Source organism: Bacillus rossius, chromosome 10 (genome assembly GCF_032445375.1).
Source record: "Bacillus rossius redtenbacheri isolate Brsri chromosome 10, Brsri_v3, whole genome shotgun sequence".
Lineage (NCBI taxonomy): Eukaryota > Metazoa > Arthropoda > Insecta > Phasmatodea > Bacillidae > Bacillus > Bacillus rossius.
In genome coordinates this window covers 50,375,051-50,387,050 of record NC_086337.1, presented here as the reverse complement: position 1 = coordinate 50,387,050, position 12,000 = coordinate 50,375,051, and the positions used below count along the sequence as shown (strand labels likewise).

Sequence of the window (12,000 nt, the reverse complement as noted above, 5' to 3'; positions counted from 1 at the left end):
TGTGAACATAAAAGTATATTTGCTCCTAGGGGTCCCACTACCTTCTCGTGGTACCAAGGGTGTTAACCAGAGTGAGCTCGTGTGTGTGAGTGTCCTCGTCCCTCGACATCCCCAGATGTTGGAAAGAGGTTTATGGTGAGGTGGAAAAGCCCTATCTGCAGGCAATAGCAGATGTTTCTGAAACTTTACATTTTAGGCCGTGAAAAAGGGGGGGGGGTGTTGGTCAGTGTTACTGGGTCTTCAGGCCGTTGGCTCCCAAAGGCCTTGGCTCATCATGAAGAACAAATGGTGTAATAGAAAAGGCTAGTGTGGGTGCGGCTTCTGTTATGGATACGGATGCAGCCGGGCGTGAAAGTATTATGATTTTATTCCCTCAAGGTGTTTAAAAAAGCACTGTTCCATTGAAAGAAATGAGGGAAAAAAGGGGGGGGGGGGCGCAAGGAAAATCTGTTTCTATTTTGTAAGTGGGATTTATGATGGATGTTGCTGTAGGTTGTCTAGCAGGTAGGTTATCTCGGGATTCTTCCATTCCTCTGCCTTGAATATGCATCCCATTAATGCTCTGTACTCATATAATAATCTGTCATTGTCTCTTATTTCCCTGATGTCAACTGGACATTAAGAGGCACGTCTAATGAAGGGTGTATTTGTGTTAGTTATGCAGGATAACAAGTGCGATGCTCGCTGGTATTTCTAGGGAGGTGTCGCCACCAAGCGCAAGGCTGTGGAGACTGGCGCACAGACCTCTCGACATGCAAAAGGCAACAAAGAGATTTGATGCAGTAACCATAAAATATGCCGGAGAATGGAATATAATAATGTAATGCAAGTCCCTTATGTTCTTTCAAAAAACTGTAGCAGGTGTTTTATGACCAAATATTATTCTGAAATCATGTGTTTAGCCATTTTCATTCTTCTTAAAATGCAGTTTAAAACGAAATACGAAAATAAAACTACTCAGCAGCCTCCAGCACATTCGTAAATGCTTTTTTGTAAACAGACATCTATCTTATATCTTCACAGATTTCTGCCCACAGTTATGTATGCCTAGGTAGGCAAGGCCCTTAAGACCTAATTCATCCATTTATCCATACAATGCTACACTGTAAAAATGTTAAAAGTTCTACGAGAAAAATCCTTGGAAACACAGTTGCCAATGATATCACTTGTAAAACTGTAAGGCAAAGCTTTGTAAAATTGTGATATCGCTGGCAACTGAGTTTCCAAGGACTTTCCTTGTAAGAGTACAACAACGCACTGTACAAAGAATTTTGCATTCATGCGTATTTCCATCTAGACCATCGCCAAAACATAATTGCTTTCCGCTCTCTCTTACATACTGGCCTCTGAATCCTCAGTTACATAAAGGACCCAAGAAAGAAAAAAAAACTGGTCGTCCTAATTATCCCACGAGCACGAGGTAATCCATTTAAATAACAATTCTGCGAAGGTTCCATAGGAGACAAAACAACTCCCTCGAAGGAGATCAGCTCATCGCTAATCGAGAGGAGAGCTCCTGAGCCGTAAACAGTCGCCGGAGTAACGGCAGCAGGTGCCCTGTCGCCTCCTCGATTCAGTCAATTTCCCCCCTCCCCGCAACCACGGCATCACTGACAAGTCATCGATGGGGGCCGGACCATGTGCCCCTGGGTAATCGCCATCCCTCCAGAAGTCTGTGGGCCCACCAGCCGCCTGCGTCCTCCCTGACCAGGGCTGTGCAAAGCGTGGTCTCCGACAGCACAGCGTGACTCTGCGCCAGATTCGAGTTGAGGAGCTCGATGTACCTATCATGACTTACCTATTATTTGAATTTTAGTTAAAATAAGGTGTCTTAAATATGACTCCTTATCAAACTAAGGTGACACATATGACTACCTATCAAACTAAGGTGACACATATGACTACCTATCAAACTAAGGTGACACATATGATTACCTATCAAACTGAGGTGACTTGACATATCTATAGATGACTCATACACACCCAGTGCTAGTCTGAGGAGGTCCTATTCCTAGAAAACTGCTAAATTCCCATGATTTTTTGTTACCAATATGAACTACACGCCCTTCTACACGAAATGACTGTGTCTAGGGACCAATTTTTGTTGCTCCATTTAGCTTCCAGCCAGGTGGTATGCGATTAGATCAAATTAATTTTTTTAATGTTGATTAGTGACATAATGTATGACCTTTTAGGCATTCGCGAATGCGAAAGTGAAACTCTGTCACTGATATTTACGAATTCGAATGCAAATATTCATTTTTCAAATCCTGGGTTGTAACGAATTTTGGCCGAACTGATGCTTGCCCTAGCATCACCTGCCGGTACTATTGGTGACGCCACCGCATAATTATCGCCGTTTGCATATTATTTTAGGAAATTCCGAACTGATTAGAATTAAGCCAATAGTTTGAAAAAAAAATTTTTTTTGTACATTTGAATAATTTTTTTTTGTTTTTTAAAAGATATTTTAGGCTATATTTATAACATTAAAAGTAAACAAATGTTTAATATTGGCATATAAGTTTAATAGAAGAATAATGTTGTTGATTGTTTGAAATAATATATAGGCTATTTAATTTATATTCTGTAAGTATATTCTGTATACTGTATACTGTAAGAAAAACTGTTAAAAGTTAAAGAGAAGAATATGTTTTAGACTGTTTAAAATATTTTTTTTTGTTTTATAATGAAAAATTATTTATGATATTTAGTCAAAAGCTTTATTACTTACCAGCTGAAGTACCTGGCATTCCCTGGGTAAACACATAATAATATAAGGAACGTCACTACTGTGTTTAAAGTCTCACTGATTGCACAATCTCGGTGCATAAGGCTATGTATGCATCAGCAAAACTGGGATGCCAATATTCAGCTTCATTTTGTGGGAAGGCAGGTAACCCCTAGGCAAATTTAATGCGCCCACCAAACAATAACGCGTTACAAATTCAAGGCAATGCTCGGTTTAGGTTTTTTTTATAGTTGCATTTCTACTTTCGGAACCAATAACAGACATTCGATGCAGAAGTAAACTCGTCCCAATTGGCCTGGATAATTAAGGAATGGCTTCTATTGAATTCTTCAAGTAATAAAATGCTGATGATTAGAGTTCTTATGTGTTCAGATTTTATTTTTCTAAACTGATTTTTCCCAATTATATTCCTACTATTTATAATTTCTCTGATAATAACTTCGACATTTCGAATACAACTTGTTTCAACCATGGCAAGTCTCTCTTAAACAAGGCCTTGGAGATAAATCTCGCCCATTTTATGATGTAAATGTGGTCAGTGAGACTTCTGTCCTTTTTACATAATTAAGGCTGAGAGAGGTAGCGCACGAGGCTGATGAAGTTATCAGGGAGTTACAAATGTTGTGGAGCTGTTCTTCCTAGTTTCACAACTAATTATAAGCACAGGCAGTGGGAAACCACAGAGAAAATATAAGGACAGCGTCGAAAATCAGAGACCCCGCGAATTCATTAACTTTGCCTTTCCACAAACAAGTTAGGAGGTTCTCGATAAAATTTGATTTAAAGTGAAAATAATAAAGTTGGGAAAACCAACTTGCTTTTCACTCCAAAATGCCAAAGTTAATTTTGTGTGTGATGAGAAATCTAGGAAATCAATATGAATAATTTTCTGTATAACTACGCAGAAGGTGCAAAGATCAGTGGTGTATATTAGCTCATCCTTAAGATTGACCATAACTTTATAGAACATGTTTTCATTGCTGCATTTACTGGAAAAACTTCTTAAAATTTACTTAATAGATATGGGTGGCTATTGTCAATATCGAACAACTAAATTTTGGTCTGTTTCAACTTAATTATTTTATATTTTTTTTCAACCAAGATTTTTATTTCTCAGGAATTTTTATGAGAAGGCCCATTCTTACTGAAAAGGCAACCATCTAGTTCAGAAATGTTGGCTGGGAAGTCTTGTAAAGCAAAGAATAAAAATGGACACATAATTGCATTAGCTTAGGGGTCGTCCAATAATCACGTGATGTTTTTTTTAGCAAATGTTTAATCCCCCTCCCCCCTAGTGATTTGTGGTGAGGTTTCAGAATACCCCCCCCCCCCCCCCGTAAATAAATCACATGTATTTTTTTGGTACAAAATATTCTTAAAAATTTCACAATATTATCTTTAAATATAGGTATAATCTAATTTAATTCTGGAAAATTAAGCACAGTGATAAAAATGTCCAGACACACATTAAGGTTGCAGGTTTATTGTCACTGGCATAAAAATAATAAAGGAAAGGCCAATATGTGATTTACGCATGTATTCGGCGCCAAAATCACAGTCTTACTGGCGACTGGCAAGTCGAGCTGGGTGGTTCACGTTGCGGCAGGCAGGGATATTGTTGCCTGGCTACGGCGAGTCAAGGTCACGCGTCGCTTTTCGGTTTAGTAGAAATCGCGCGAAAAAATAAATACACATGATATCTCTCTACACCCCCTCCCCCCTTGTGATATTTCGTGTTTTTTCCCGACCCCCCCCCCCCCCCCCCCTTTCGAGCCTCACGTGATTAATGGACGATCCCTTAAAGTAAATGGCATTAATTTTTTTTTTTTTTTTTTTTACAAAACTGAAAGTTAAGTGTATGGGCCACAAAGCAAACACAACATGGAACTTTAGCGAGATGTTCCGAAAAGCCCACATTTTTCCATTAACAGTTAAGTTAGCAATGCTAGCATACTTTAAAGTGTTCCTAGTAAGAAACTTCACTAAACTCACGACAAACAACTCGTATCATGTTTCTACTCAAAATGCCATAGTGTAGAGATAATTATTTTACTTTCCTGTTAACACAATATTCTTAATCATAATTTTTTAGTTAAATTATTAAAAATTGTGGAAATTTCAGATAATTTTTTTGTTGCATGAATGTTGATTCTATTAAAACACAAATTTAATGCTTTTGTGAAAGTTTATATCTTATATTAATATTTTAAAATAATAAAAAGGTCAATTAAATTTCCTGAGTTATTTTATTATAAATATATAAAGAATTGTACCATAAAACAACATAATATTTCATTATATTTGGTTTAGTTTTTGTGGACTTACTTTGTCTGTTTCAGTATAACAATTATGGTAAAAGCATGCCAAATTAAAAATTATGAAATTTTAAGAAAGTTAAAAAAAACAATGTAGTTAATTTTTCCATTATCCAAGCTGTGCACTATGTAACACTAAGTTTATAAATAATTTTGTTGCTTTTGATATTGTGTTAACAAATTTCAATAATTATTATTTTGTTTGGAAAAGTCATATCTTTTTAAATATAGTCAATGGTTTGTGGAAATCAATGAAAGTTTATTTCTCCTGGAAAATATAGTTTTATTTTAAACTTATAAATTTTGAAGGCCTTAGCATTTTGAAGTTCAACTAGAATAATGGATAATCTTCAGTGATAAAATAAGTCTTATCAAGAATAGATATATAATTTATTTTGAAAAGTCATATACTTAAAAATTAATACAGCATAATAAAGGCACTAAGTTACCTTAATTTATTTTGTGTCATAAATATCTCAAATGCCTAAATTTATTTGGGTTCTGTACACAAACAGGTCATTAATTTCAAAAACCTAATTTTCTGAAGTTAATTTTTAATTTATTGTTGTGCAATTGAGAAGCATGCCTAGATGCCACAATTATTTGTGCCACCTATAAATCCGAAATACACAGGTAGTTTATTTTCTGATAGAAAATTAATGTTTTGTAACTCATTTAGGTGATGATGAAATATTTTTCATTCATTAAAATTGCATATTATGAATTCTGCAATTTTGTGCTTTTTGCGAATCTGATTTATATATACTTTTTTTTTTTCGTAGTTTGTAAAAGAAAGAAGGAAATGGAAAAAGCCCTAAGCTGTCAATCATTCCTCCAAGTGGTATGAGAAGGGGCCGGCGAAATGAGATTCACGCAGAGGACTCGTCAGTCGGTGCGGAGGCCATAAACAACGAATTCTGCTCTTCCTCCCTAGCGGCTTGTCGCCTTGTAGGAGCGCTCGTCCATCAACGCAGCTCAGCGGCGGCGGTCATGTGACCGCAGAACCGGGGAAGCAGTCGAGATGTAGATTTATGGTGAGATGCAGCCATGTAGGGAGGAGGTCGGATCGGTCTCTGGGCAAAGGGAGGTGGATCGGAGAAGGTGGCATCGATCCTGGGTTAGGGGTTGAGAAAGGGGGAAGGGGGGCATTTGGTGGTTTCCACACTCCCCCCTCACCAAGATTTCTGGCTTTTCCCTCCGTGCTGAACCGGTGAGGAAGCCCCCTTCTCGATTCTCCCCATCCCCCCCCCCCCGCCCGTTGTCATCCCGTGTGTCCCAGAACCCACTTGCTCCTCCTACTAACTCTTTCTACTTCGCCCGGAGGCCGCTGGGACGGTCGTGTCGGGTCGAGGAGACTAAAGAGACGACGGCGTGTAGTCCTCGCGATCACGTGACTCTCTCCCCTCCTCCGGGCGATCCCGGCGTGACTACGTCGTCGCGGTCGGTGAATAACGCTCTTGTCCCAGGAAGTTTCTGCTCCCTCGGCGTCCTCGGAACGCCTCGAGGCGGACCCACGAGCCGCTTCGCAGCTACGCGACGGGGTGGTTTAATACGTGGCGAAGTTCGCCGGGCGCCTCGCCAGCCTTCGTTGCCGCCAGTTCCGGGTATTTTTGACACTGCGCGCTTCAAACATTCCGTAAATTAATGGCCGCTGGTGATGCCAGGTCGGCGACTAAGCTTCATACCTCACGGCGATTGAAAGACGATGTGTCCTTAAAAGAATGTCCAAGTTACAAATTTTAATAATATCAACTGTAAGCTTTGCAGTGCGTTGGTTCAAGGTCACAATTTAAGAGTAACTGAAATAGATAAGCGCATGCGCGAGGTACTACTTTTGTTGTTTTCTCGCTTGGAGCGCCACCTTCGCAAAATGGCGACTCCTGAGCCTGAAAGCGTTTTGGGTTCTGCAATATTTGCTAAGACTGAATTTGTAATTTCAGTTCTACGTGCGTTCTCCATTATAATTTATTTGTAAGAGAGTGGTTGAACGTCGAAGTCCCTGACCGTTGGATTGGTCGTAATGGTCGAGATCACAGAGCTCTTTTTCACTGGCCTCCACGTTCACCTGACACATCACCATGTGTTTTTATCATTTGGGTCTTTATAAAAGATCGTGTTTACGTTTCGCCGCTACCTAATGATTTGCCAGAATTAAAACACATAATTGAATAGGCTATTGCTTTCATAACTCCTGACTTGTTAAACAAAAAGTGTGGTAAAAATTGACTTTAGGTTGGATGCATGCCGTATAACTAAGGGTACACATATTTAACATTTGTTTTAAAGACGAGGTTATTTAACCTTCAGTTTTATGTATGTTGATAATTTTTTTTCCTTGTCCTCATTAATAGTTCACTAAAAAGTTAATGCCCTAAAGTTTCCGCACACGCTAAAAGTAATACTTCTATGACATTACTAAAATATTAATCTGAAATATTTTAAAACACATTCACGTATATCAATTCTAAGTATATGTATGCATATTTGTTTTAGCTTAAACGACTAAAATCAGTCTGTATATAATTACTACAAAAATATTATAATATTCTTATGTCATTTAAAAAAAAAAGCCAGTGACGAGATTTAAACCACGTCCCTTGAGATTTACAAGCGCGCTTTTACCTCTGGGCTACTGAGCCCCGTTTGCATATTGAAGAAGGCTATGTAGTATAACATATTGTAATGCTAGTTTTCTTAGGTAGGTGTTTTTTAACTCGATATTACTCTTTAAGGTTAATATTTTAGTTTGTCAAATTACATTCCAGGATAGTTTCACTATCATAAAGCTTCATTTGGCACACCAATACGTTTGGTGTGTCCCCTAATGTTCATGAAAGTTATTGTATACGGGTTTATGGTTGTTTCACGTGGATCCGCCCGCCCATCTTTGCGACACATTTCCGTTCATTCCATTCCCGATCCGTTTTCAAGGAATTCACTCCCACCAAATGTCGTATACCGAGAGGGCTAAGATGTACGTAGACACATTAAAAACCAACGTGGCATGTGAGACCCCCACTTTAATAATTAGTATTCCGCCGGGGCTCGCCTGCGCTGTTCCTTAAACCCAACCCCCCCATCCAACCCATCCAACCAATGAGCAGCGTAGAGACACGGCCGGGGGTTTTCGTCTTGTTGGAAAATGGCCGGCAGCGACGCTCGAGTATTCCGCGGGCGGCCGGGAGAAATGGCCCTTAATCTCCTCCGCCGGCCGTATTTCCTTCCCTCCTCCTTCATCCTCCCTACCTTCTTCCCCCACCCCCACACACACATACACACACACACACACGCGCAGACGACAACAAACCTCCTGGGGACAGCCCAAAGGGACGCCACTTCTCTTCGTTATAGCAGCATCGTCGCGACGGCGTCCCTGGCTACCACTCACGCCGCGCAGAAATACCAATGCAAACTTACAGGCATGTGTGTTGTTCGTATGCACTTTGACGGGAAAGCAAATTCATCGCTACGAAAATTAGTGTTCGCAGTAAACACTGGGTTCTGATTCTTGCCCGGGCATTTTTATGCTTTGTGTTGCCCCAGTACCTCCAAAAACTAAAGTTAATTGTAAGCCGTCCCCTGAATAGCTTACCAGTGTAATTAATAAAGCATAATAAAACGAAATTTTCAATTTTTTAAAATATTAAATTATCTTTTTCTTGATTTAAAAATAATATATTCTTAAATGAAATGTCAGTGCTCCATTTTTCTAATGAAATTCTCAGTATTATCTCGAAAAACGTTTTTTATATATTCCAAAAAAAAATATAGCCATGTGTTGTACAAAGATAAAATATCTTTGGAGTTGCTTAGCTTCTGGGTTGTTCGAAAGTCAAGATATCACCGACGTTTCGGTGTACCTTGCAGTCACCATCATCAGGTAACTGTTCCGTAATGATGGCGACTGAAACGTCGACCGAAACGTCAGTGATATATTCGCCTTCGTCGCGGCTAGAAACCAGAAGCCAAGCTACTCCAGACAATGGCCGTGAAAGCCTGAGATCTTTACTGTACAAATTTTTCTTATAGTATTAGAAACTATTTCCAAAGGAATCTTTTGTAGAATAACAGAAAAGTGATTGCTGTGCAAGGGCGATTCCGCTGACACTTTCTAGCAGAGTCAGTCACGCAAAGAAGTAAGCATTTTAGAACATTACATTTAATATGTCACAGCTTAGTCTTAGGGTATTTACAAAATCTACGTTGTCAAAATTGGATGCTGAAGCTCTTTCATACAGAATTTGTGGGAAGATAAATGTTTGAAACTGTATTAAAACATGTCAGTTATCATAAATATTCTCTCCAATTTAGAAAAAAAATAGTTTTGAGGAGGGGCAATCACAATTACCGCCTCCCCCCTCCCTCTCCCTGGAAAATCGCATTTGTCACACGGCGATAATTTGCTGCACTCTGCTCAAGTTGAAGTGAGAATATTTTAAAAGTTTCTTGTGGCCATTCAGAATTTTGACAGCTGAAAATCGTGACGTAATTGACAAAACGAACACAGATTCATGAGTTTCAAGATTAGCTAGTAATCGCTTATCAATATTTGTTTTGAATGTTGCTCAGGTTTCTGAGTCCAAATGTTTGCATGCGCCAGTTAAATTAGGTCCCCATCACCCCTTATCTTGATCACAGTGCAGATTTTTTTTTACTTCCAGGTCTTTTATGCGGCGCTCTGCACAGCCATCCACTTCCAATACCCCCCTTCCCGTAATCCTCACCCCTTCCCTTCTTAGGTATTACGTAAGCCTCTTTCCGTGCCTTTCATTCTCCCGAGCCGCGATGTTCTTTTGTTACCTCATATCATCATCACAGAACATTAAAAAGAAAAAGAAAACCGCTTTTGTGGACGCCACGTCATTGTTTTTGTAGCTATTCACTCTGGCACAACTTACATTTTGTTGATATAGACCTTAAGAATTATATCGTGGTCACAAGTAAATAATTTTGAAGTGGCTTTTTTTCTGATAGCAAAAATTAATTTTTTACAAAATTACGTCATTTTCTTTTTGGCAAAAGAAGATCTTAGCATTTTTTTTTCATTGTTTTGTACGTAGACTATTAACAATTTGACCTCCGTATCGTTGTTTGTTAAAGCACAAACGTCGGTGCGTATAGGATTCTGGGTTTGAACCCCAAACGAAGCTTGTATGTTTTTGACGTTTTAGTTAGATGGATATGGTTTAGGTTAAAAACGTATTCGGCTTCGCCATCTTGCATTTTCTTTTATGTTGATCTTCATCAAGTAGCCAAAGCCAAGTCTTATGCCATGTCTCACAAAAAAAAAATAGCACGGATGCTTTATTGCAAGCGGTGTCAAATACTTGAAATTGCAAGATGGGGAGGACTAATCCCAGTTATGTCAGTTCTTACGTACACGCATTAGAAGTTATACCTACTTACTTGGCGTAGTAAAAAAACTGCTAATAAATAAACTATAAAAATAAATTAATAAAACGACTGGACTGATATATTTTAAAAACAGTTGTTAAATTACAATTTCATAAAACCAAAATAATTTAATACTAAGTAGCCTATTTATTACTAACACAGACTCGTGTATAAAATTAATTATTTCCTTTAGTAAAATAATAATTACATAATAACGTGATTTATAATTTATAACGCAAATCAAATCTACATATACTTTTACAAACACATATTCTATCACTAATATTCAAAATATAAAAATGTTTTTATTTTTTATATATGTATGGACCAGTATTTAATATCAATCACTGAAGTATAAGATTTAAAAGCACGTAGGGCCTATATAGTTTTTATTTGTGTGTAGCCCTTTTTTTCCCCATGTTGTGAACTGTTCGTTGGCACGGTGAGCGCGCAGCATCGTAAAAAACCCACTCTCGTGTATTGTGATTGTTGATTCACGAGGCGCCTGCAGGAAAGACTGACGAGGGACTGTGACTGTGTTGCAGCGCCGCCGCAGACGCCCAAGATCTTCTCGAGCGAAGGCCGCGAGGTGCATGGCACGGCGGGGCCCTACGAGGAGGGAGGGGACCTTCGCCTCACCTGCATCGTGTCCGGAGGTGAGCGAGTCAACACAACACCAATACCCCCCGGCCCAGACCCCGGCCTATGTGCCTCTTACACTCGCTCTCTGGAACTAATAACATGATCTGTAATCCACTCCCAATTCTACCCTTAAAGGGCGCACATGTGGGAGGTCTGGTGGAGGATGCCGACCAAAAGGTTGTAACAAAGCTGTGCCTATGTACGCCTCAACCTCTCCGCGTAGCCGCACCAGTCATTAGTAGAGACCTGAAAAATTCTCGGATTCATTTCGTGATGGTTTGCCTTTTTTACTGCATCAGTGATTGGGCCACAGTTTTTCTAAATGAAACTCGGCCAATGAAAAACTTTAAACAAAAGAAGTATCGAATGATTAAACGTCCCATTTTATAGGCGACACGAGTCAGTAGCCAATGAGCAGATGTAATTTTTCCCGCGTGCATAGAGGATCATGGAGTCTATCCTACAGGTCATCGAAATCGCGGATTTTTCCGGTCTCTTATCATTGGTATCATGCCGCGTTTGAAAAGCGTTATCATTCCTGCCCTCGGGGCCCATGGTAGGTGCCGGGTACTTGTACCTCCACCTGCCCTGTAAAAAAGATCCGTCATTGTCTCATTGGATTCCGCTCATTGGGGAGTTGGACGCCGCACAGTCCATCAGGTAAGATCTGCCAAAATCTGTGCTCATGTACTGCGTGATCCGTCGCTCACTCACATGTGAGCCCCGGGGCTTGCATAAGCACCGGGTTATCAAATAAATTCCCCCTGATGGTGGTTATAATTACCTCAAATCAAGAACATAAAAAATAAAAGGACATAAGAAACCCCGGAGGACTGATGCTAAGAGGGGTGAAAGAGCCCCTTTCTTTCTATACCGCGAGTGAATCAGTTTTTAGGG

At 39.5% G+C, this 12,000-nt stretch overlaps 1 protein-coding gene across 1 annotated transcript in view; it reads left to right on the top strand.

Moving 5' to 3' along the window:
• LOC134536344 (nephrin-like) overlaps positions 1–12,000 on the top strand; it is a 680,062-nt gene that overhangs the window by 455,939 nt on the left and 212,123 nt on the right. The window contains exon 4 of the mRNA XM_063376096.1: positions 11,007–11,117. Coding sequence (XP_063232166.1) covers positions 11,007–11,117 — 111 coding nt within the window. The remainder of the gene's footprint in view (positions 1–11,006; positions 11,118–12,000) is intronic.